We start from the raw sequence: 21,122 nt of genomic DNA, 5'->3' as shown, positions 1-21,122 counted from the left end.
CTAATCCTGACACCCTGGCCGAGCTTCTGAACACTAATCCGCGGAGCCGTGACGCACGCAGACCCAAGCGCTTCGTCAGCTGTGAAGTAGCAAAGAGTGAGGCGCTTCTTTGAGACTTCTCAGACGCAATTCAAACCGCTCGTCCCAGCTCGAAAGTAAAAATGCGTCGCTGACCCTCAGAAGTCCGTTCCATTCAAGAACGTGGGAGAGAAAAGACAACGACCCACGCGCCTTGCCCTTTAAGAAACACTCCAGGTTTAGGCAGCCAGGGCTAGAGTAAATTCTCGCGAGATTCACCTACTTCCGCCCGCTTCCTGCTCTTTGCTCTCCGAACCGGAAGGAAGGAGGTATTTCCCCGCCCCCGGCTTCTACCTCACAAGGCAGCGCGGCCCCAGATGAGACCAATCGGCGGGTTCTTTGTAGGCCACGGCCCAAACAGCCAATGGAAAGTCGCGGCGCGCGCAGAGCTCCCCCTCTTCCTTGCTGGCCCCCTCCCTTCCGCCCGCCGACTACCACTCAGCCCCTGGCGGAGGAAGTGATGTCACAGGCCCCATGTGAGCGGATTGCAACACATGCAGCTGCCTGGAGAGAGGGAGCCGGTGTCCTACGTCAGAGCCGCCGCCGCGGACCCGCCGCCGGGGAGGAGCAGCCGCTGCCGCCCAGGACTGGGCCCTTAGGTAAGCCAGGGAGAGGGAAAGGCCAGCTACCACCTCGGCGGGCCGCGCGGGGCGGGAAGAGGAGGGACTCTCGGGGGTGGCAAGGAAGGGGGCCGCTCTGCCCCAGCGGCGGCGCTAACTCTGTGGTCTTGGTGTCTCCGGGCCCCGCCGGGCCGCTCTAGGGAGGAGGAGGCGAGAAGATGGCGGACGACCCCAGTGCTGCCGACAGGAACGTGGAGATCTGGAAGATCAAAAAGCTCATTAAGAGCTTGGAGGCGGCCCGCGGGTGAGCTCCGCGTCTGGGCCCCCCCATGCCCTCTTGGTTCCGGGACCCCCTCAGGATGGCCGCCCCCGCGCCGCATGGCCGAATGAGGAGAACCAGGCACTAGCCAACTCCCGCCTTCTGGACCTCTGGGTAGTAGCTTCAGTCCCAGGGGCGAGGGTCTACGCTGTTGGCCCCAGAAGGGGCAGTTCTCCCTCTTGGGGCCAGGGGGTCCTGCTCCCGGTACTCGGACCACTCGACCCCCTCGTGGTAGGCCACTGCTACTTTTGTACCTCTCTCAGGCGGTTGAATCCAGCACCTCCCTTTTTGAGCTCCAGATGCTGCCACCCAACTCGGGTGCTGTTGGGGGAAAGGGCCAGGCCTTCCTTTACAAAGGCCCTTCCCTGATTTCCTCTTTCCCTTCCTTTACATTCTTCAACCAAGCCTCATTAAAATGGCCTCTCCCTCCCGGGCTTCTGAGATCCGGGTGGGATTAAGTCTGGATGGGGCGGGAAGGAGAGGTAGTCAAGGACAGCCTTTTTCTGACTTCCTCTGATTTCTCTGGGTTTTACAATTCTCCCAAGATGACTTCCTCCTAGTCCTCTAATTACCCTTTAGCTTCCTGGTTTTAGCTGTTACAGGGAATGTGTGCGCCGGAGGAGAGGTTTAGGCTGACAGCTGTGTATCTGTATATACAGGAGAAATCCGAATTAATGGGGTTGTTGATATGAACAGGCTCCCTTTTGGCCTCTCTCTGGAACTCCTGGGGTAGAGGTGCCTAGTGTATTAATGCTTGTTGAAATTCAGAACTGGAGTCGGTGGGCTTTGAGTTTTCTTTGGTAAATTTTGAGAAGCAGTTGTTAGGTGTGTCCATTGTGGGAAGGGTGAACTAGTTTAAAACTAACTTTATATGCTCTTTTAAAATTAAAAAAAAAAATTACTGTTTAGGGGAGAGTGTGTCAGGGGTATATCTGTTCTCTCACTTTATTACTTTGTTCTTTTGCCAGTCATAGAAACTTTTTACTATGTGGCAAGGAAAAAGTTTATGGAACATTACATATTTGTATGTCTGAGCATTCTTAGAATAGCAGAGTGTCTTGTCTGGGACCATGTTGAAAGTTGTTTTCACTACATGGATTGGACATTCTGGTTTCTGACCCAGGTTTGTTCTTGGTGGGCAGATTTACAATGATGGGATTCATCAAACTCATAGTAGTTACTGCTTTATAAAGTAAGTATGCTTAGTTCCATTGAAGCCCAAGGCTAACAGTTTTGCCATTGTGCTTTGTTCTTAATTAGTGACAGTTCTCTTTGGGGTGAAACTTCTGAAAGTTTGATGCTCTTCAGTTACTGGAGTTTTTGCTCACTTTCTCTGGTACAAATTGAAGGTGGCAGCTTATTTTTCATTCCTCAGGTTTGTTTTTCTTTGAATTTAATAGAATTATTCAGACAAAGTTAATATAATCTTCCCAGAACTTGAACACATGATTCTATGCCACATGGTAGAATAATTATTCCCCAAGTATAAGAACACTGTACAGGAGGGATAATATAATAGATCATGACCCATTATGATGCACTACCAGGAATTAGCCATATGCTTTTGTTTCATTAGCATCTTATGTTGTTTTGCTTGAATCCTTCACTTGAGTATGACTTTTCTAGATTGCTGTTGTTACTGCTAAATAAGTAACAGCATTCCTTTATACTGTTTAAGGGAGGGAGCTAATTCTTAAATTTGTTCCTAGCCATGTTACCTAGCCACTTGAAACTTTTAAGCTCCTCTTTGAAGCTTTTAAAGGCTTTAGTTCTTTGATTAACAAACTTAGGTAAAGTTTAAAGCATGCTAAAAATGAGGTTCTTACGCACAACTTTTCTTGCAAGTGGTAGTTAAGTTTTAACATTTTATACAAGGTTAAGCTGTCCTATAAACAACGTGGTTGATAATCATGTCCTACTTTGCTTTTATTCAGGATTTGGTTATATCCTGATCCCATGACAATTTAAATTCTTGACCATTGCTAGGTATCAGTAAGGGAGTCATATGTATATTTTGTTTGACTCAGAAATTTCTTAGTATATACCAATTTCTTTTTGAGAATAGCAAGATTGTATTATGGCTGAGTTATATTAGTCAGACTCATTAGATTATCACAATGTGCAGTGAGAATTGTTTTTCCTTCGTTCCCTAATGCTAAAATAGTCATTGAGAAACGTTATGGACTTTTGATTTTAAGCACAAACTGGATGGTACAATAAATCTATTTGTGGTGATGTTTAAGGGGCAGGGGCAAGTTGTGGGTTTCAGGAGAAAACAGGTTGTGTTCGAGCATGGTTATTAGTACTAGATTGTGAAACAGTGGTAGATGAGTAGAATTGTTTTGGAAATGAAGATTTCTTCTCCACCCCCCCAACCGCCCCCCATCAATTCTGGGCATGAGAATCAGAGATTGGTTTGTTTTTAACACTGGCTCTTCAGGTATGCTGGGATAAGAGTAATCTTGAAATTGAGATAGCCAATATGTGATTATCTTGATATATGATCCCAAGGTAATGTAGCTTTAAAGGAAAACCACCTGCAAAATAGACTCACTGATTAAGTAAATCTGAACAGAGTGAAGTTTCTAAGCACATTAGTTTATTAAGCACTTAGCATATTATACACACTGTATTAAGCAATACATTATTTTACTTAATCTTCGCAAGAGGTATTATCTTTTTGTCATACTTTCTGAATTAAAAGGAGTGTTATACATATAACTTGAATTTATGTTGGATAGAACATACATATTTAGCTTTGTATAAGCCCGGTGAAATGTTGGTTTCTGTGTATACTAGTTAAAAAAAAAAAACAGCTAATTCTTTTCCTATACATAGGTCCCACTTAAAATTAATTGTAGTTCTTCCTGGTTTATGATTGCTCTTGGTGTATTCTCCATAGTTGGCTTAAATGAGGACAGATGTGTACATAAGCCAAAACAACGTAGGGCCATGTGGATGGAAACCATGATTGTAGATATTTTCAATAAGGAACTAAATCAGGTGAAGTATGTAGAAGAAAGGTAAGTGGCAAATTTAGGTTGTTTAATGTTTCTGAGCCTGCGAGAGGTAGCCCCAGAAATAGTGTTGGAAGCTTTGTAGTTTTCAGGTAATAAAATCATAACAAGAGCCTGTTATATCAAGGACAGTGGTGAATATAACCAAGGAATGGACAAGGTGAATCTGGGCTAAATTATGTCTGTGAGTATTAGAATTTTTTTTTTTCATTTATCTTCCTCAGGGAATCATATATTTCATATATAATCAGATCTCAGTCAGGTAACCCATGTTTAAAGATCAGGGCACTTTCTAAGCTTCATTTGAGTCTTCTGTGGTTTGGGGACATTTTTAAAGCTTTTGTTAAAAATAAGTTGTAGATACCTTGAAGGAAATAAATTGCCTGACTTTACATGACTGTCTTTCTTGCCCCCAGATATATATATGGGTGGGAGTAGGGGTGGGAACACAGGATGCACAGCAGGATGGGACAATTTTTCTCCTCTGAGAAGTTCTGATACTAGATGTGTGGGGTTTTTTCCCCCACACCAAGCAGTTCTTCAAGTCTCACTGGACACCAAAAAGGTATTCCTACAGTTGGATTCAATTCTGACACTACTCAGAGTTACTATCAGATCCCACAAGACTGCCCACACATATGATGCCAAAGCAAGCCTGGGCCTTGGGGGTTCCTGTGACTTCTTGGGTTCAATGATATGTTAGAAGGGTCCAAAAAACTCAGGGAAACTATTTATGTTAACTGATTTATTACAAAGGATGTTATGAAGGATATAAATGAACAGCCAGATGAAGTGGTACATAGGGTCTGTAAGGGTCCAAGTGCAGAAGCTTCTGTCCTTGTGAAACTGGAATTTGCCACCTGAGTTTACTAACCCAGAAGTTCATTAAATCTTGTTCAGGAATTTTATATAGATTACTCTGCAACTACCCCTTCCCATAGATCTGGGAATGGAGCTGAAAGTTCAGCCCTCAAAACATTTGGTCTTTCTGGTGACTTGTCCATCCTAATTATGCCTAGGGGCCCCACCCTAGTCACTTCATTGGCATAAACTCAGGTATGCTCCTTGGGGACTCCTTATGAATAATAACAAAAACACTCCCCATCTCAGGAAATTCTAAGGTTTTTAGGAGCTTTCTAAAAGCCAGGGACAGACCAAAATCTCCAGAAAATTCCTCACATTATATTGAATTAAAAGTTAGTATTTTTATGAGATCAATGAACGGGTTTTTAAATAGAATATAGGTAAATTGTTGATATGATTTGAATAAATTAAAGTGTGTAAAATGTGTTTGGGTTTCTTCCCTAAGTGGAAGTTGTTGATTAGTAGAACATTCACCTAAAGGATTCTTGGAATGGTCTCAAAGCAATGAATTTCAGGTGGTTTTAGTTTTTAGTTCTCCACATCATAGTTACAGGTGGCTGTAACAAGAATGATACTTTGTAGTTTTTCATATACCGATACCAGGATATTCAGGCTCTTAAAGAAGGTGTTTTTCATCATCTCTTCTGGCTTTTCCTGCCTTTTTCTTGTCTCTGATAGTTACACAGGTAAAAGACCCCACTAGAGAAAAGTCAAGAATTAGAATATTTTTAATTTCCTGGGAAGAGATGAGTGTAGAACACAAACTACAGTGACTTCCCACAAAGTGGTCAAAATATAGATGCCACCAACATGTCTGGGTCTGTTGAGGTGGTAAAGGGAAGAGGGGCAGATAAGAGTATATTTGATAGGGTGTGGTGGTGTTCCTCAGCCTACTCCAAGTGTATTAGGCTGCCTGCCTCAACTCAAAACTAGTCCTAACAGCCGTTGTATTCTGGCATGGTGTTCTGTGCACTGTGAACCTGATGGACAATTACTCTCTTTGAATTTCAACTCCTGACAGACTTCTTATTGTAATAGCAGATACACTTATCCTTCCAGGAAAGGAAGGTTTGCTCTGGACACATTCCTAGGTAAGCAAGCGTAACCTAATTAGAATACTGTTTAAGGCAGAATGCAGTGTAGGTCTCCAGTGTCCCCCCTACCTGCCTGCCCCCAACACACACACTGGTTGGACCCTTTTAGCAGAGGGCCCTTGTTTTGAGTTTGGTTGTGGGAAAACTTAAAATGTGGGTTTTGCAGCAGGGCTAAATGGCTTCAGGCCCTATTTAAAGAGTCAGAAGAAATCTGCCATTTTTCCCTAGGCCTACTGTTGCAACAAACCATCTATCTCTGAACTTGGGCAGCAGAAATTTTTTTAGTCCACCCTGTTCTCCAGGGATCTCAGAATAGAACCTTCTTCTAGGATACATTCTATAGGAGTGTCTGCAGCAGCCTGCTTTAGTGAGGAAGAGAAAGGATTTAGAGGGGGTTCAAGATGCTTCCCACCAGGTTAGAAATTACAAGGTTTTTCTGTGGGCAGCTGTCCTCAGAGCATGATGAATAAAGTTCCTGCTCATAACAGCCTCCTTTTAATACTGCCTATTTGGTAGTAATGAAAGTTTCCTTCCCCCCCCCCCCACCCCCCTCTTCCTGAACAGGTATCTTTTTCTTTGACTCTGAGTGAATCAAGATAAAGCATCATTGCTCTTTTTCTCACCTCTAACAAAACATAATTGAGTTTGATTAAGAGCCATAATTTCATTGTTTTTCTTGGGGATACAAGGATAAACACAGACTTGAGTCTTTCACATTGATAGATTGGTCAAGCTTTCTGTGCTGTAATCTAGTGCTGTTTCTCTTTTATCTACTTAATTTGTATGTAATACCCATCCTATAAGTATTTACATGTTCACTTTGTCCTTATTTTAACCCTTGAAGTTGTTTATTCGTTTTATCCTTTAAGGTTTTCTTTAGAAGAATGATCCTAGTCAAAACAGAAGATTGTCTTTTTCTTGATGTCTGTGGCCTTCTAACTTTTTTCCCCAATTTCACATCTAAGTATATGAAAAGTGAAGCCCACAGATACATTTTTACTATTAACTAGTCAGCTTACAAGCTCCATCAAACATCTGCTGTAGGTTGGATATTTATACATTTAGGGAAGCATTGTGCAACGCCATGAGAAAATGGTCTGACACAAAACCCTGGAGTGATGATATCCGTTTCCGGTCTCAGAATAACAGGGTACATGTTGATGGGGGTGTAGTGTAAGCAGATTATTTGGGTCTTAAATGAGGTATTAGACATGGTCAAAAATGGAGATATTGTTTAACTACTTGGGCAAATTTCCTAGACAAGGCAGGTGAATGTTGTCAGAGAATGTTACTTTGGGCATTGTTTGATACAGTATCTTTGATACACTGATGTAGTGGAGCTGTAACTGATCTGCAACTTTGAAATGGTCATTGACATTCATTCTTGATTAAAAGCCAGTTAGCTTAAAATTAGACTCAAAAGCTTTGTGTTGGTTGATAGTTGGTAAGCTGTCAGGGTATTGAAATAGTGCAGAGTATTTGCATATATGTGCCTCACTGGTAACAGAGTGTGACAGTCCCAACACTAGTTTGCAAGTAGTGAAAATGTACTGATCCCCAAACTTTAATTTCTGAATACCTCTAGATATTTTTAGCTTTTTACTGAAGAAAAAAAGTGTTTTCCTCCTTTCTGGCCATCCCATTTTCTGGCTTTTATGACTACTTAAAAGCAAGAAGGATCCTCAGGAAAGACAGGGTTAGAAGTTCATGGACAAGAAAGATTGAGTTTCAATCAAGCAATGAAAGTAGTTTCCTGAAGATGGGTTGAAGAGCATATATTTTGACTCCTCACAACGGCTCTATGAAAAAAGCTATTACTGCCATTTCATGGATGAAAAAATTTGCAGTGCTGAGAGATTTATTAACTTTGCTAATATAACAGTCTTAACAAGGGGCAATGCTAGATTCTGTTCCCACTTTGCTGATTGCAGAGCCTCTGGTCCTAACTATTATACTGCACTGCCTTGCTCTTTGATTTTGCTGAATAGAAACATTTTTCTTTTGCTGAATAGAAACATCTCCTATTCTCTCCTGAAAGGAGGATTCTTGTCCAAGGAGATTTTCAGTTTACTAGAGGGAGCAGATGTGCAGAGACTCGAGAGCAAAGATAAAAGGGAACAGGCATGCTGTTTGCAAATCTACCGTAGGAAGAACTTGGGTACTGAACATGTTTGTTCTTAATGAGCATCATTGGCGAGGGAAATAACTTACTTCTAAATCCTTCCCCAGAAGCTCATGTGTGTATTAGAAAGAAGATTAACAGGAACGCTGTGGCTTTTGTTTTATTTGAAAAGTACTTGCATAGTGGCCAAGAAAGATAAGAAGTGGACTTTCTCGCCCCGTGTAGAACCTTGATGGTTAGCTGCTCCCTAATGGTGGCTGTGATTGCTATCTCCTGGCTTCTCACTGATGTGAGAATGCTAGAGAAATTTTCCAGCTTCTGCTGCTCCCTAGTGGAATATTCCACTGTGTCAATTTGTTTGTTTTTAGTTTCCCTTTTATGACAAAGTAAATTCCTGTAATTGTAGAAAAAATACTCCACCAGATACATAGTTTTGTTTTAGAGTACAGTAATCTTAATGCTTTTGAGGATAAAACACTAAAATGAGCCTTTTGTAAACTTTACTTTCTGCAAAATATTGGGACATTTTGAGTTATTGTGTCTTCTAGGTTAGAGGCTGCTTTAATGTTTTGGTGTGTTCATATCTTGGTCCTTGTCCATCTGGTAATGGCATCTGATCCTGAGGTCAGTAGCACAAAACCAGTTTCCAGTAACTCTGTCTAGCCTCTTTGAAGAGTAACAGAATCCTCTAGGTATTCTGTAAGCTCTCTCTATAGAAAGCAGCCCTACCCACCTCCTACCTGCATCATAGATAATATTTAGGAGCAGGTTTGAGGTGGGGTTGAGCCAGTTTAAAGGTGGCAAAATAAGATACTGAAAGTGTCATTTTTGTTAGGTAAAAGACTGACGGGATGGTTTGAGCATTTTAGTGAAGCTAAAGCAGAGATGATTAGTCATTTTCAGGCACATGTTAGTTCTTCTCCAAAGATTGGCAAACTCTTAACTGGTATTTTATTTAATAGTTTAGAATAAAACCCTTGGTGTCTGCTTAGAAGAGACTGTATAAAGAAGACCCTGTTTCTTATGTTAGCAATTAACCATTTATTCATTCTCAAATGTTTAAGCATGTACTCAGTGCTGAAATGAATTCTGCCTTCAAGAAGTGTTATTTCACAGTTATTTGGTGGAAATTACTCCTGGTGGCTCAGATGGTAAAGAATCTGCCCACAATGCTGGAGACCCAGGTTCGATCCCTGGGTGGGGAAGATCCCCTGGTTAAGGGAATGGCTACCCACTCCAGTATTCATGCCTGGAGAATTCTGTGGACAGTGGAGCCTGGCGGGATACAGTCCATGGGGTCGCAAAAGAGTTGGATACGACTGAGCAACTAACATACTTTCTTTGGGTTTAATATGGGAACATAATAGGGTGGGGGTTATGAGCACAGGGTTATGAGCACAGGTTCTTTGGGTTAAAGAGAAAAACAGGTCAAATCTTTGAAGTGACTGATAACCAGATAGAAGTAGAGGGGAATTAATTTCTGTATTTCTCCCTTGTGATGAATTCCAAAACAGCTTATAGTGTTCTGACCATATTGTTTGAACTGAGTTTTGGCTTGGTTCTTTTGTTCTGTTGGAAGATTTTGGCAGGTCCTGTAACCCAGTAAAGGTGATTATCACCTACCACAAAGTTAACTATTATCTCTCTCTCTTTAGGCTTACTTAATGCTTAGATTCAAATAAGTCTGTAGCATCACTTAACAGTGTTGCTACTCTCCTCTGCCCCACAACTGTGCTGTGCCCGTAATTCTTTCTGGGTTCTCTTAAGGACAGGGGGGTGGGGCAAAAGAAGCTATCAGGTTCCATCTAGTTACCATTTAGCAATCTATCCATTCGAGGCACTTGATATATATTGTTTTATAGAATCCGCATGACTTTGTGAAGTAAGGAGAAACTGAGACTCTTAATTTGCCCAGGTTGTGGTAGTAGGACAGTCATAAACCTGTGCTCATAACCCCTGTCCTATTATGTTCCCATATTAAACCCACATAAAAATTGCTTTAGTTTCAGAGTTTAAATTTAGCTTTGTGCATTTGGTTAAGGAAGAAAAATGGAAAAGCCATAGTGAATAAAATAACAGAAATAGTAGAAATTGGAGAGGAACCAATTGATTTTCAGCTGGGATCCCTACCATGCAGCTAGGCTAGTGAATCCCAGAAATGCTGTGTCTGAAATTTAAGTTGAGCTTTGTGAGCTTGAAAAGGGGATAGGGGAAACCTTGACCATCCGTATCCTAGGCTTATCTCCGTCAAACATTGAGATGATAGCTTCCTGGGGAGCATATACTCTTAAATCCCAACTAGAAAGGATAGTAGGCAGTCTCTAAAATGCTCCTCGCCCTAATCTGAAAGTAGGGGTGATAAGATGGATGGTAGTGACTTGAGAGTGTTCTGGCTGGGAAAAGTTGGACACATCTGAGCCATCACAATTCATTGTAGTCATGTTATTGCTAGGATACATGACAGCAGCTTACCTGCAGGAGATGAGCTCTGAGTTTCTTTTAAGAAGGGGTGAGATCATGGAATCTCCCTGACTTCAGCTGCCTGAGAGGTCCTTCTTAAAGGCATAGAAAAGAAGCCAAACACAGTGATTCTTAACCCTAGTTATGCATTAAAGTCTGATTCTATTTAAATCAATCCATTTGAAAGTTGAGACTCTCTCAGCCATAATCGCTACCACCCTCACTCCTCCTTTTCAAGAGCTATTGAATCAGAACATAAAGGAAGAGGAGATCTTTTTGTATCTAAGCATTTTTGTTTTGCTTTTTCAGAAAGCTCTTCAAGGGTTCTGGGGCTCTCATGCAAATTGGCCAGTGGATAAGCTTGTGGGTGCCACATTTTCTTCTAAAGTGTTCTTGCTGCTGCTGCTGCTAAATTGCTTCAGTCGTGTCCGACTCTGTTGAGACCCCATAGACATCAGCCCTCCAGGCTCCGCCATCCCTGGAATTCTCCAGGCAAGAACACTGGAGTGGGTTGCCATTTCCTTCTCCAGTGCATGAAAGTGAAAGTGAAGTCGCTCAGTCGTGTCCGACTCTTAGCGACCCCATGGGCTGCAGCCTACCAGGCTCCTCCGTCCATGGGATTTTCCATGTAAGAGTACTGGAGTGGGGTGCCACTGCCTTCTTAAGTGTTCTGAAGCATTGTTAATGATAAGCACTGGTAAGATCTTTACAAGTCAAAGACTACTGAGATTTTCATTTTGTCAGGCTTCCTGAATCCAAAAGCTGGAACACTGCTAACTGTAAAGCTACATAAACATACACCCCATAATCCAAGCTTTGCTCTGATTACCTTGAGTTTTCTTCTTTAGAGTCCTTGCAGTCCTGGTAATCTGCACCTTAATGTTTCCCTGTAGTGTTTAAGGGCCATGAAACCTTGGATTAGATAAGTTACTGGTGGTACTACCCCTGACTGCCCATTCTAGGGAGAGAAACTTTTCTTTCAGCAGTCACCTTTGAGAATGCAGGAAGAGAAAGCTGTCAGCTGTCTCTTTAAATTCTCTTGCTTTTCCTAAGTTGTGTCTAGTTTGTTTAACTGTCCGTATTTAGTCTATTTACAACTACTCCTTCTGTCTCCCAGCTGTTTTATTTCTCAGAAGTTAGTCCTCTGAGTGGAAGCACTGCTGAATTCTTCTTTGAAAAGGGAATGTACCCCTAAAATGATGAGAACAAGAAGGGGTCTGAAAACAGAGGCCCCTAGACACCTTACACAGCACACTGTATGTTGTGTCTTTTTTACAGCCTGCCTGTGAATCATTGCTGTGTGCCTCATAATCCACTGACTTGAATGAGAGCCTTCTGATTTGGGGAAAGGGACATAGGGACAAAGCAGAGGCATGGATGAAAACTATTAAAATTAAAAGGTGTAGTTTGCTTACACTGCCAGCAACTCCTTAGTGAGAGCTTTATTTTTCATTCTCCCTTGAGGACTCTTTGCTCTACTTCAAATGAAATACTCAGCTTTCTTGGTTTTATTTTGGTGTTTACACAAACTGGTTTAGTAACTTTGGCTTGCCTGAGGGGCGGGTGGGGGGTAAAGGAGTGTTTATTTTGTTTGGAAACTTTTCCTGGAAAAACTGTTTTTAATTTTTAAAAACCAGAAGCTCCCCCCCTTTTTTTCCCCCAAGTTTTATTCTTTTGGCTGTTCTGTGAGGCATGTGGCATCTTATTTCTCCAAACAGGGGTTGAACCTGTGCCCCCTGCAGTGGAAACAAGAGTCTTAACCACTTGGACAGTCATAAAATTCCTGGAAAAGCTTTTAATTTGCTGTTATCAAACCCAACATACAAATCATGAAGCCTTTAAACTAAAGTAGAGGCCATCTCTTTAAATAATCCTTGTATCTTCATCCCCAGTGGTGTCAGATGAATTCAGAAACTAAAGGTTTCCCCCAGACTGGGTAGAATGTGAACGTGAAGTCGCTCAGTTGTATCCGACTCTTTGTGACCCCATGGACTGTAGCCTACCAGGCTCCTCCGCCCGTGGGATTTTCCAGGCAAGAATACTGGAGTGGGTTGCTATTTCCTTCTCCAGGAGATCTTCCTGACCCAGGGATTGAACCCCGCTCCCGCATTACAGCCAGACGTTTTACCGTCTGAGCCACCAGGGAAGTCCTCAAGACTGGGTAGAGAGAGGCCCAAAGGGAAACTAGTGAAAGTCGCTCAGTCATATGTGACACTCTGTGACCACATGCACTGTAACCCACCAGGCTCCTCTGTTTATAGGATTCTCCAGGCAAGAATACTGGAGTAGCCATTCCCTTCAGGGGATTTTCCTGACCTAGGGATCCAACCTGAGTCTCCCACATTGCAGGCACATTCTTTACTGTCTGAGCCACCAGGGAAGCCCAGTTTTTTCTTAAACATTAGTCAGAATTCAAAATGAGTAAGAAGCCAAGACTAACTGTTAAGTGGCTTCATATTTAACAACTTCGTAGAAATCTACCAATTTTTAAAGTGGAATTCCATAACAAGATTATGTTCTTAGTTATCTCTACTACTCTGTCCTTTCTAGGATGTTAAATGGATGTGAGTTTAAGGTTGCCCAACTCTGGTGCTATACAGTAAAGTTGCTTAATGGATGCTTATCTTCTTAATCTATCCACAGTGAAAAGTAAATAGCTGCTTATCTTAAGGTCATTGCTTTGTCCTCCACGTGATTATCCTGCTTTAGGGACTTCCTTTAGGCATTTCAGCCCCTCAGTTAATTTATTCCAGCATTCTCTTTAGCCTCAAACTTTACCTCCTTTGGGTTTGTTGCCTGTTAGCTTTCTGATCTCTGAGCCTCCACCCTGCTATTCTTTTAGCCCCTTCTCATTACATTTCCTACAACTGAGCCCTTTTCAGAAGTAGCTAAACTCTTTCGGTCCCTAAAGAGTCCAAAAGCCCCAGGGTAAAGAAATTCTCTTTTGAGAATTGTTCATCTGAAAACAAATACAAGTCAGTAAAGCTCAGATTGCAACTTTTCCCTCTCTTGTATAGTTTCATATAATAAGGTGACACCTAGAATCTAAAGCAAGTTTGAAGTTAAATTTACTTGCCTAATTTTTCCAGCCCCTCCTAGAGCAAACTCCTTTTTCTCCTCTTTGGCCTGTAAGATTTCACAAAACTCCAGAAGGAATTATCAAAAAGTGTTTAAGAAATTTAGGTCCCTAACAAGATAAATATTGGAAGTAAAGCAGTTTGTTACAGTTGATTGCTAAAAGAGCTTTGTTTTTGTTTTGTAATAGAAGATACCAAATTGTTTCATTTGGCAATTCTTTTTCCATCTAATTCAGAAACTGGAACATGGCCACTACAATTGTATATATGTCTGATTTTTTAATTTCATGATCATTGCTTGTATTTATGGTGACCACTAAAGCTGCTTATCATGAATTTGTTTGATTCTCCGCTTTGACTAGAATATCTGGCTCCCCTGTCCAAGGGGTGGCAGCAGAGCACACACCATGCTTTACCACAGATTTGTAGTTCATAATTCACAAATTTACTTGTAGTTTATTGAGGAAAGTATCACAAAGGTTGTGAACCAGCCTTCCAAGTTTTGAGTAGATACCCCAACAGAAACAATGCTGGGTTTGAAGACAACATTAGTTGACAGTCTGAGAGCAACTATCCTGATTGTGGAAGGGCTTGCTAGCCAGCTTGTCTCCTTCTAAAGAAAACTTGTCTGACTAGGAGACTTGTGAACTTTGCCACTAGCAGAAAACTATGAGGTTCTTTTCCAGTGCTGGTACCAAGATGCACATTGTGAAGATTATTTTATTCTAGGAAGATAGTTTCCAGACACTTACAGATTTCAAACACTTATGGTTACAAAGCTAATATTGGGGGTTTTCTCTACTTTTTGATGATGTTCCTTTCACTGTGCCTCTTGCCTTCTTTCTTATGACACTTGGCACATAAGCCTATTTGACTTGACACTGTAGCCATCTGTCTTAATTTCTTTTTCTTGTGGACTTCCACCAGACATTGGATATATGTGAAGTTAACACACTCAGCAATTAGGAAGAAGTTTTAGGTGTTTTCTGGCAGTCTATCCAGTTTATCTAAAGAAAGCCCCCACCTGTTTCATTTTGACACTAAAACTTGTAATGATTAAACTTATAATAGCCTTTAGGATCATGATCTTGAAGAATCTCAGGAAGTAATTTCCTATAGACTCATTAAGTATCAAGTAGAAACAGTTTGTAAAACAACAATCACATTTCTTAACATACTTTGGCTCATATCAGATCAGCTTTTGCCTTCAAAATATAAACTGGCTCAATTTATTTTTTAATGACATAGTTGATTTACAATTTGATTTCTCTACAGCAAAGTTATATATATGTATATACATTTATTTTTTTCTTTAATATTCTTTTCTGTATATAATAGCTTGTATCTGTTAACTCCAACCTCCCACTCCATCCCTCCCCCACCCTCCTTGGCAGCCACAGGTCTGTTCTCTCTGTCTGTGAATCTGTTTCTGTCTGGTCAGTAGGTGCATTTGTGTCATATTTAAGATTCCACACTATCACATAAGGTGTGATATACGGCATTTGTCTTTCTGACTGACTTAGTATGGTAATCTCTGATTGCATCCGTGTTGCTGCAAATGGCATTATTTTGTTCTCTCTTGCAGGAGGTGGGGCTGAGTAGTATTCATTGTATATATGTACTATATGTATATATCTTCTTTATCCATTCATCTGTTGATGGACGTTAAGGTTGTTTCCAGATCTTGGCTATTGTGAATAGTGCTGCTATGAACATAGGGGTATGTGTATCTTTTTCAGTTAGGGTTTTGTCTGGGTATATGAAATTGGATCAATTTATAATGGTAGATAAAGAAAGCCACCATTAGATTTGGTCAGGGCACATCTGGGACTTGTAATATCCCATGTATATGTTGGTTATACTTCTAATTCAGTTCATATTACTTGTTTTTAATAAAATGGGTAATGTAGTTTTTTAACATAAAATTATTTTTACTAATGGTAAACACAAATTAGCACTTCTCAGGAAAATCCTTTGGCTTTTCTTGTAAGCTTACAGATTAAGAAACCTTAAAGGAAATATCTTACTAAGTTCTATTTTGAGTCTTTCCCATAGCACTTTTTTTGTTTTTTTTTTTTTAACTTTTTGACCAGGCCAGATCTTAGTTCTCTAACCAAGGATCAAACCCATGCCCCTTGCAGTGGAAGCACTATTCACTACTCCGCAATGATCACCAATATGATTCTAAAACATTTTCAACCCAAAAAGAAACCCCCGTGTGCCCATTACCAGTCATTCCCCATTCCACCCTGGCTCCTGTCTCTGGATTGCCTATTCTGGACATTACGTATAAATGGAACCATGCAAGTGTGGTCTTTTGTTACTATTTTTCATTGGTATAATGTAAATAATGTACTGGCACTCTATTTTTTTTTTTAATTACTGAATAATTCCATTGTTTGGATATACCACATTTTGTTTATCCATTCATTAGTTGGACATGGGGTTTTTTCCTACTTTTTAACTATTACGAACAGTGCCTTTGGTAAAAGGCACTTTTACTTCTCTTGAGCATACACCTAAGAGTGGAATGGCTGAGTCATGGTAACTGTTTAACCTTCTGAGGAACTGCCATGTTGTTATTCATAATGGCTATATCCATCTAACATTATCACCAGCAATGCACATGGGTTCCCTATCTCGGCATCCTGCCAACACTTTTTTTTTGGTAACACTTTTTTTTTAATCAGTTCCGTTCAGTTGCGTCCGACTGTTTGCGACCCCATGAATCGCAGCACATCAGGCCTCCCTGTCTATCACCAACTCCCGGAGTTCACTCAGACTCACGTCCATCGAGTCAGTGATGCCATCCAGCCATCTCATCCTCTGTCGTCCCCTTCTCCTCCTGCCCCCAATCCCTCCCAGCATCAGAGTCTTTTCCAATGAGTCAACTCTTCGCACGAGGTGGCCAAAGTACTGGAGTTTCAGCTTTAGCATCATTCCTTCCAAAGAAATCCCAGGGCTGATCTCCTTCAGAATGGACTGGTTGGATCTCCTTGCAGTCCAAGGGACTCTCAAGAGTCTTCTCCAACACCACAGTTCAAAAGCATCAATTCTTCAGCGCTCAGCCTTCTTCACAGTCCAACTCTCACATCCATACATGACCACAGGAAAAACCATAGCCTTGACTAGACGGACCTTTGTTGGCAAAGTAATGTCTCTGCTTTTGAATATGCTATCTAGGTTGGTCATAACTTTGCTTCCAAGGAGTAAGAGTCTTTTAATTTCATGGCTGCAATCAACATCTGCAGTGATTTTGGAGCCCAAAAAAATAAAGTCTGACACTGTTTCCCCATCTATTTCCCATGAAGTGATGGGACCAGATGCCATGATCTTCATTTTTAATAGTGGCCATCTTATTGGGTGTGAAGTGGGTTTGTGTTTTGATTAATGATAAGTGAATTGGTATATTTTGATAACTTTTTAAAATATTTTCTTAAAGTTAAGAAATATTTTGGGGGTGCCTTCCTTCCCCATGGCGGGACACCTCGCTTCTGACTTCGCCTTCTCGCCCCCGCCGGGCGGTGGAGGCGATGGGCCGGGAGGGCCAGAGCCGGGCTGGGTTGATCCTCGGACCTGGATGAGCTTCCAAGGGCCTCCCGGTGGGTCGGGGATCGGGCCGGGGGTTGTGCCTGGAGCCGAGGTGTGGGGGCTTCCCCCGTGCCCCCCGCCCTATGACTTGTGTGGAGGGATGGCCTACTGTGCGCCGCAGGTTGGAGTGGGGCCGGTGCCCCCAGGCGGCCTGGAGACCCCTCAGCCCGAGGGCCAGGCGGGAGCCGGGGTGGAGAACAACTCCGAGGGGGCCTCCCCGGACCCCTGCGCCGCACTCGCAGGCGCCGCGAAGCTGGACAAGGAGAAGCTGGAACCGAACCCTGAGGAGTCCCAGGACATCAAAGCTCTTCAGAAAGACCTTGAACAATTTGCCAAGCTCCTAAAGCAGAAGAGGATCACACTAGGATATACCCAGGCTGATGTGGGGCTCACCCTGGGGGTTCTCTTTGGAAAGGTGTTCAGCCAAACGACTATCTGCCATTTTGAGGCTTTGCAGCTCAGTTTCAAGAACATGTGTAAGCTGCGGCCCCTGCTGCAGAAGTGGGTGGAGGAAGCTGACAACAACGAGAATCTGCAGGAGATATGCAAGGCAGAGACCCTTGTGCAGGCCCGAAAGAGAAAGCGGACGAGTATCGAGAACCAAGTGAGAGGCAACCTGGAGAGCATGTTCCTGCAGTGCCCGAAGCCCACCCTGCAGCAAATTAGCCACATCGCCCAGCAGCTCGGGCTGGAGAAGGACGTGGTCCGAGTGTGGTTTTGCAACCGTGTACCACTTCACACCAGTCAGGATGGCTGCGATCCAAAAGTCTACAAATAATAAATGCTGGAGAGGGTGTGGAGAAAAGGGAACCCTCCTACACTGTTGGTGGGAATGCAAACTAGTACAGCCACTATGGAGAACAGTGTGGAGATTCCTTAAAAAACTGGAAATAGAACTGCCTTATGACCCAGCAATCCCACTGCTGGGCATACACACTGAGGAAACCAGAAGGGAAAGAGACACGTGTACCCCAATGTTCTTCGCAGCACTGTTTATAATAGCCAGGACATGGAAGCAACCTAGATGTCCATCAGCAGATGAATGGATAAGAAAGCTGTGGTACATATACACAATGGAGTATTACTCAGCCATTAAAAAGAATACATTTGAATCAGTTCTAATGAGGTGGATGAAACTGGAGCCTATTATACAGAGTGAAGTAAGCCAGAAGGAAAAACATAAATACAGTATACTAACGCATATATATGGAATTTAGAAAGGATGGTAACAATAACCCGGTGTATGAGACAGCAAAAGAGACACTGATGTATAGAACAGTCTTATGGACTCTGTGGGAGAGGGAGAGGGTGGGAAGATTTGGGAGAATGGCATTGAAACATGTAAAATATCATGTAAGAAACGAGTTGCCAGTCCAGGTTCGACGCACGATACTGGATGCTTGGGGCTAGTGCACTGGGACGACCCAGAGGGATGGTATGGGGAGGGAGGAGGGAGGAGGGTTCAGGATGGGGAACACATGTATACCTGTGGCGGATTCATTTTGATATTTGGCAAAACTAATACAATTATGTAAAGTTTAAAAATAAAATTAGAAAAAAAATATTTTAACTAGTAAAATATTTCTTAACTAGACTAATAAATATTAACTAGTGAAATAAATATTTAACTAGACTAAATATTTCTTAACTAGACTTAATAAGTCTTGAGAATGTCTAGGTTAAAAAGATAAGTAGTTGGCATCAATATTAAGGTTAGAGGGGTTGGTAGCTGTTCAAAAGGGAGCTCCCATGTGACAAAGCCTTGGGGATGTATCCTCCGTAAGTTAGGGTTTTGTCCTGGTTTTTAGTTGTAGAAACTTCAGTTTGCTTGGGTACCCAGAGGTAATCAGACTCTGCATTTCTCTCTCTAATCAAACTCAAAAGTGATTAATATGTAAAATACACTTAGAGGTACATTTATTTAGAGAGAAAGGTGTATGTGTGACAGAGATTTCCTAACTGGGATATTTATGTGAATCCAAGACTTGTTTCTCATTATCAGGATACTTAGGGTGCTAAATTAGTGGTTCTTAAGTTTTCGTGGTGAGCCTGGAATTTTGAAGGAGGGGTCCAGGATATTAAACTGCTATTTCATTTAGACTTGTTGCACCATCCTGTTATTGCATCATCCTCTGAAGAACCACCAGATTCTAAGCCTCTGCCACGGACTCAAGGTTAAATTCCAGTCTTCTTGTCACACCTTTATCAAAGCTTCTCCTGCTTCATTCCTTGGTGAATGAGACGTTTCCCTAGTACCTCTTAAAGTGCCTTTTGTCTTTACATATAGCTAAAGCTGGTATTCATTCAAAGAACTAAACACCTGTCATATTTTTTTAATTGAAGTGTGAAAGTGAAGTTGTTCAGTAGCCTATCAGGCTCCTCCGTTCATGGGATTTTCCAGGCAAGAGTGCTGGAGTGGATTGCCATTTCCTTCTCCAGGGGATCTTGCCAACCCAGGAATCGAACCCGGGTCACCTGCATTTCAGGCAGATGCTTTACTGTCTAGCCACAAGGGATTGTAAATCAATATATATACATTCTGGAGAAAGAAATGGCAACCCACTCCAGTATTCTTGCCTGGGGAGTCCTATGGACGGAGGAGCCTGGTGGGCTGCTGTCTGTGGGGTCACACAGAGTCATACATGACTGAAGCAAGTTAGCAGCAGCGGCAGCAGCATATACATTCACTGATAGTTATATGTGTATATATACATTCTTTTTCATATTATTTTGCATTATGGTTTATTACTGGATATTGAATATAGTTGCCTGTACTGTACAGTAGGACCTTGTTGTTTATCTGTTGATACTTTATATATAGTAGTATGTGTCTGTTAATCTCTGATTCCTAATTTATGCCTTCCCCCAACGCCTTTCTCCTTTGGTAACCATAAGTTTTTTTTCCTGTCTGTCTGTTTTGTAAATAAATTTATGTCATATTTTAGATTCCACATTAAGTGATAGGATATGTCTTTTCTCTTCCTCAAATGGGATTATTTCATTCTTTTTTATGGCTGTGCATGTGTGTGTATTTAGTTTTTTAAGCAGCCTTCATACTGTAACACAGTGGCTACACCAGTTTACCAACACCCTCCCACCTACAGTGTAGAAGGGTTCCCTTTTCTCCACAACCTCTCCAACATCTGTTATTTGTAGACTTTTTGATGATGACCATCCTGGCTGATAGGAAATTTTTATGTGCATTTCTATGTGATAGGAAATTGTAATTTTTATGTGCATTTTTGTGATAATTAGCAGTGTTGAGCGTCCTTTGATGAAATGTCTTCTGCCCATTTTTTGATAGTGTTTGTTTTTTGTTCTTGAGTTAGTTGTATGAACTGTTTGTATGTTTTGGAAATTAACCACTGTTGGTCGCATCATTTGCAGGTATTTTCTCCCATTCAGTATGTTGTCTTTTTGTTTTGTTTATGGTTTCTTTGCTGTGTGAAAGTTTATAAATTTGATTAGGTCCCATTTGTTTATTGTTGCTTTTATTTCTGTTGCTTTGGAAGACAGACCTAAGAAAACATTGGTACGAGTTATCTGAAAAGGTTTTACGTGTGTTCTCTTCTAGGAGTTTTATGGTATCGTGTCTTAAAGTCTTTAAAGCATTTTGAGTTTACTTTTGGGTATGGTGTAAGGGTGTGTCTTCATTGATTTACATGCGCTGTCCAACTTTCCCAATACCACTTGCTGAAGAGACTGGCTTCTCTCCATTGTATAATCTTGCCTCTTTGTTGAAGATTGATATACCTACCATATTCTGAACACTGTTCTAGCTCTGGGTCACTTTAATTACAGAGGTATAGCCCCTACCTTCATGGTCACTTTTAGAGTGATTTATTTTTCCTATATTAGGGGCATCTCACTTTTAACTCCATTTACTAATGGTAATTCTTTACTTATGTAGTACTTAAACCTCTAATGCTATTCTTCCACA

General features: G+C 41.6%; 2 protein-coding genes across 3 annotated transcripts in view; both read left to right on the top strand.

The window, feature by feature from the left end:
• The first annotated feature begins 567 nt into the window (after positions 1-567).
• The window catches only part of ETF1 (eukaryotic translation termination factor 1), a 29,469-nt gene continuing 8,914 nt past the window's right edge, over positions 568-21,122 (top strand). Inside the window, exons 1-2 of one of the 2 annotated variants that reach the window (XM_005209423.5) lie at positions 568-677; positions 839-942. In XM_005209423.5, the coding sequence (XP_005209480.1) occupies positions 857-942 (86 nt within the window). In that variant the 5' untranslated portion in view covers positions 568-677; positions 839-856. Of the gene's footprint in view, positions 678-760; positions 943-21,122 lie in introns of those variants that run through there. The other variant, NM_001076254.1, reaches the window with a different exon arrangement.
• Positions 949-21,117, top strand: LOC132345822 (POU domain, class 5, transcription factor 1-like). The gene has a single exon (XM_059888896.1). The coding sequence runs from the start codon at positions 17,067-17,069 to the stop codon at positions 17,958-17,960; it is 894 nt and encodes a 297-aa protein (XP_059744879.1). The 5' UTR covers positions 949-17,066; the 3' UTR covers positions 17,961-21,117.

The sequence above is a fragment of the Bos taurus genome, chromosome 7, assembly GCF_002263795.3.
Source record: "Bos taurus isolate L1 Dominette 01449 registration number 42190680 breed Hereford chromosome 7, ARS-UCD2.0, whole genome shotgun sequence".
Taxonomy (NCBI): Eukaryota; Metazoa; Chordata; class Mammalia; order Artiodactyla; family Bovidae; genus Bos; species Bos taurus.
This window is presented reverse-complemented; position numbering and strand designations above follow the sequence as displayed.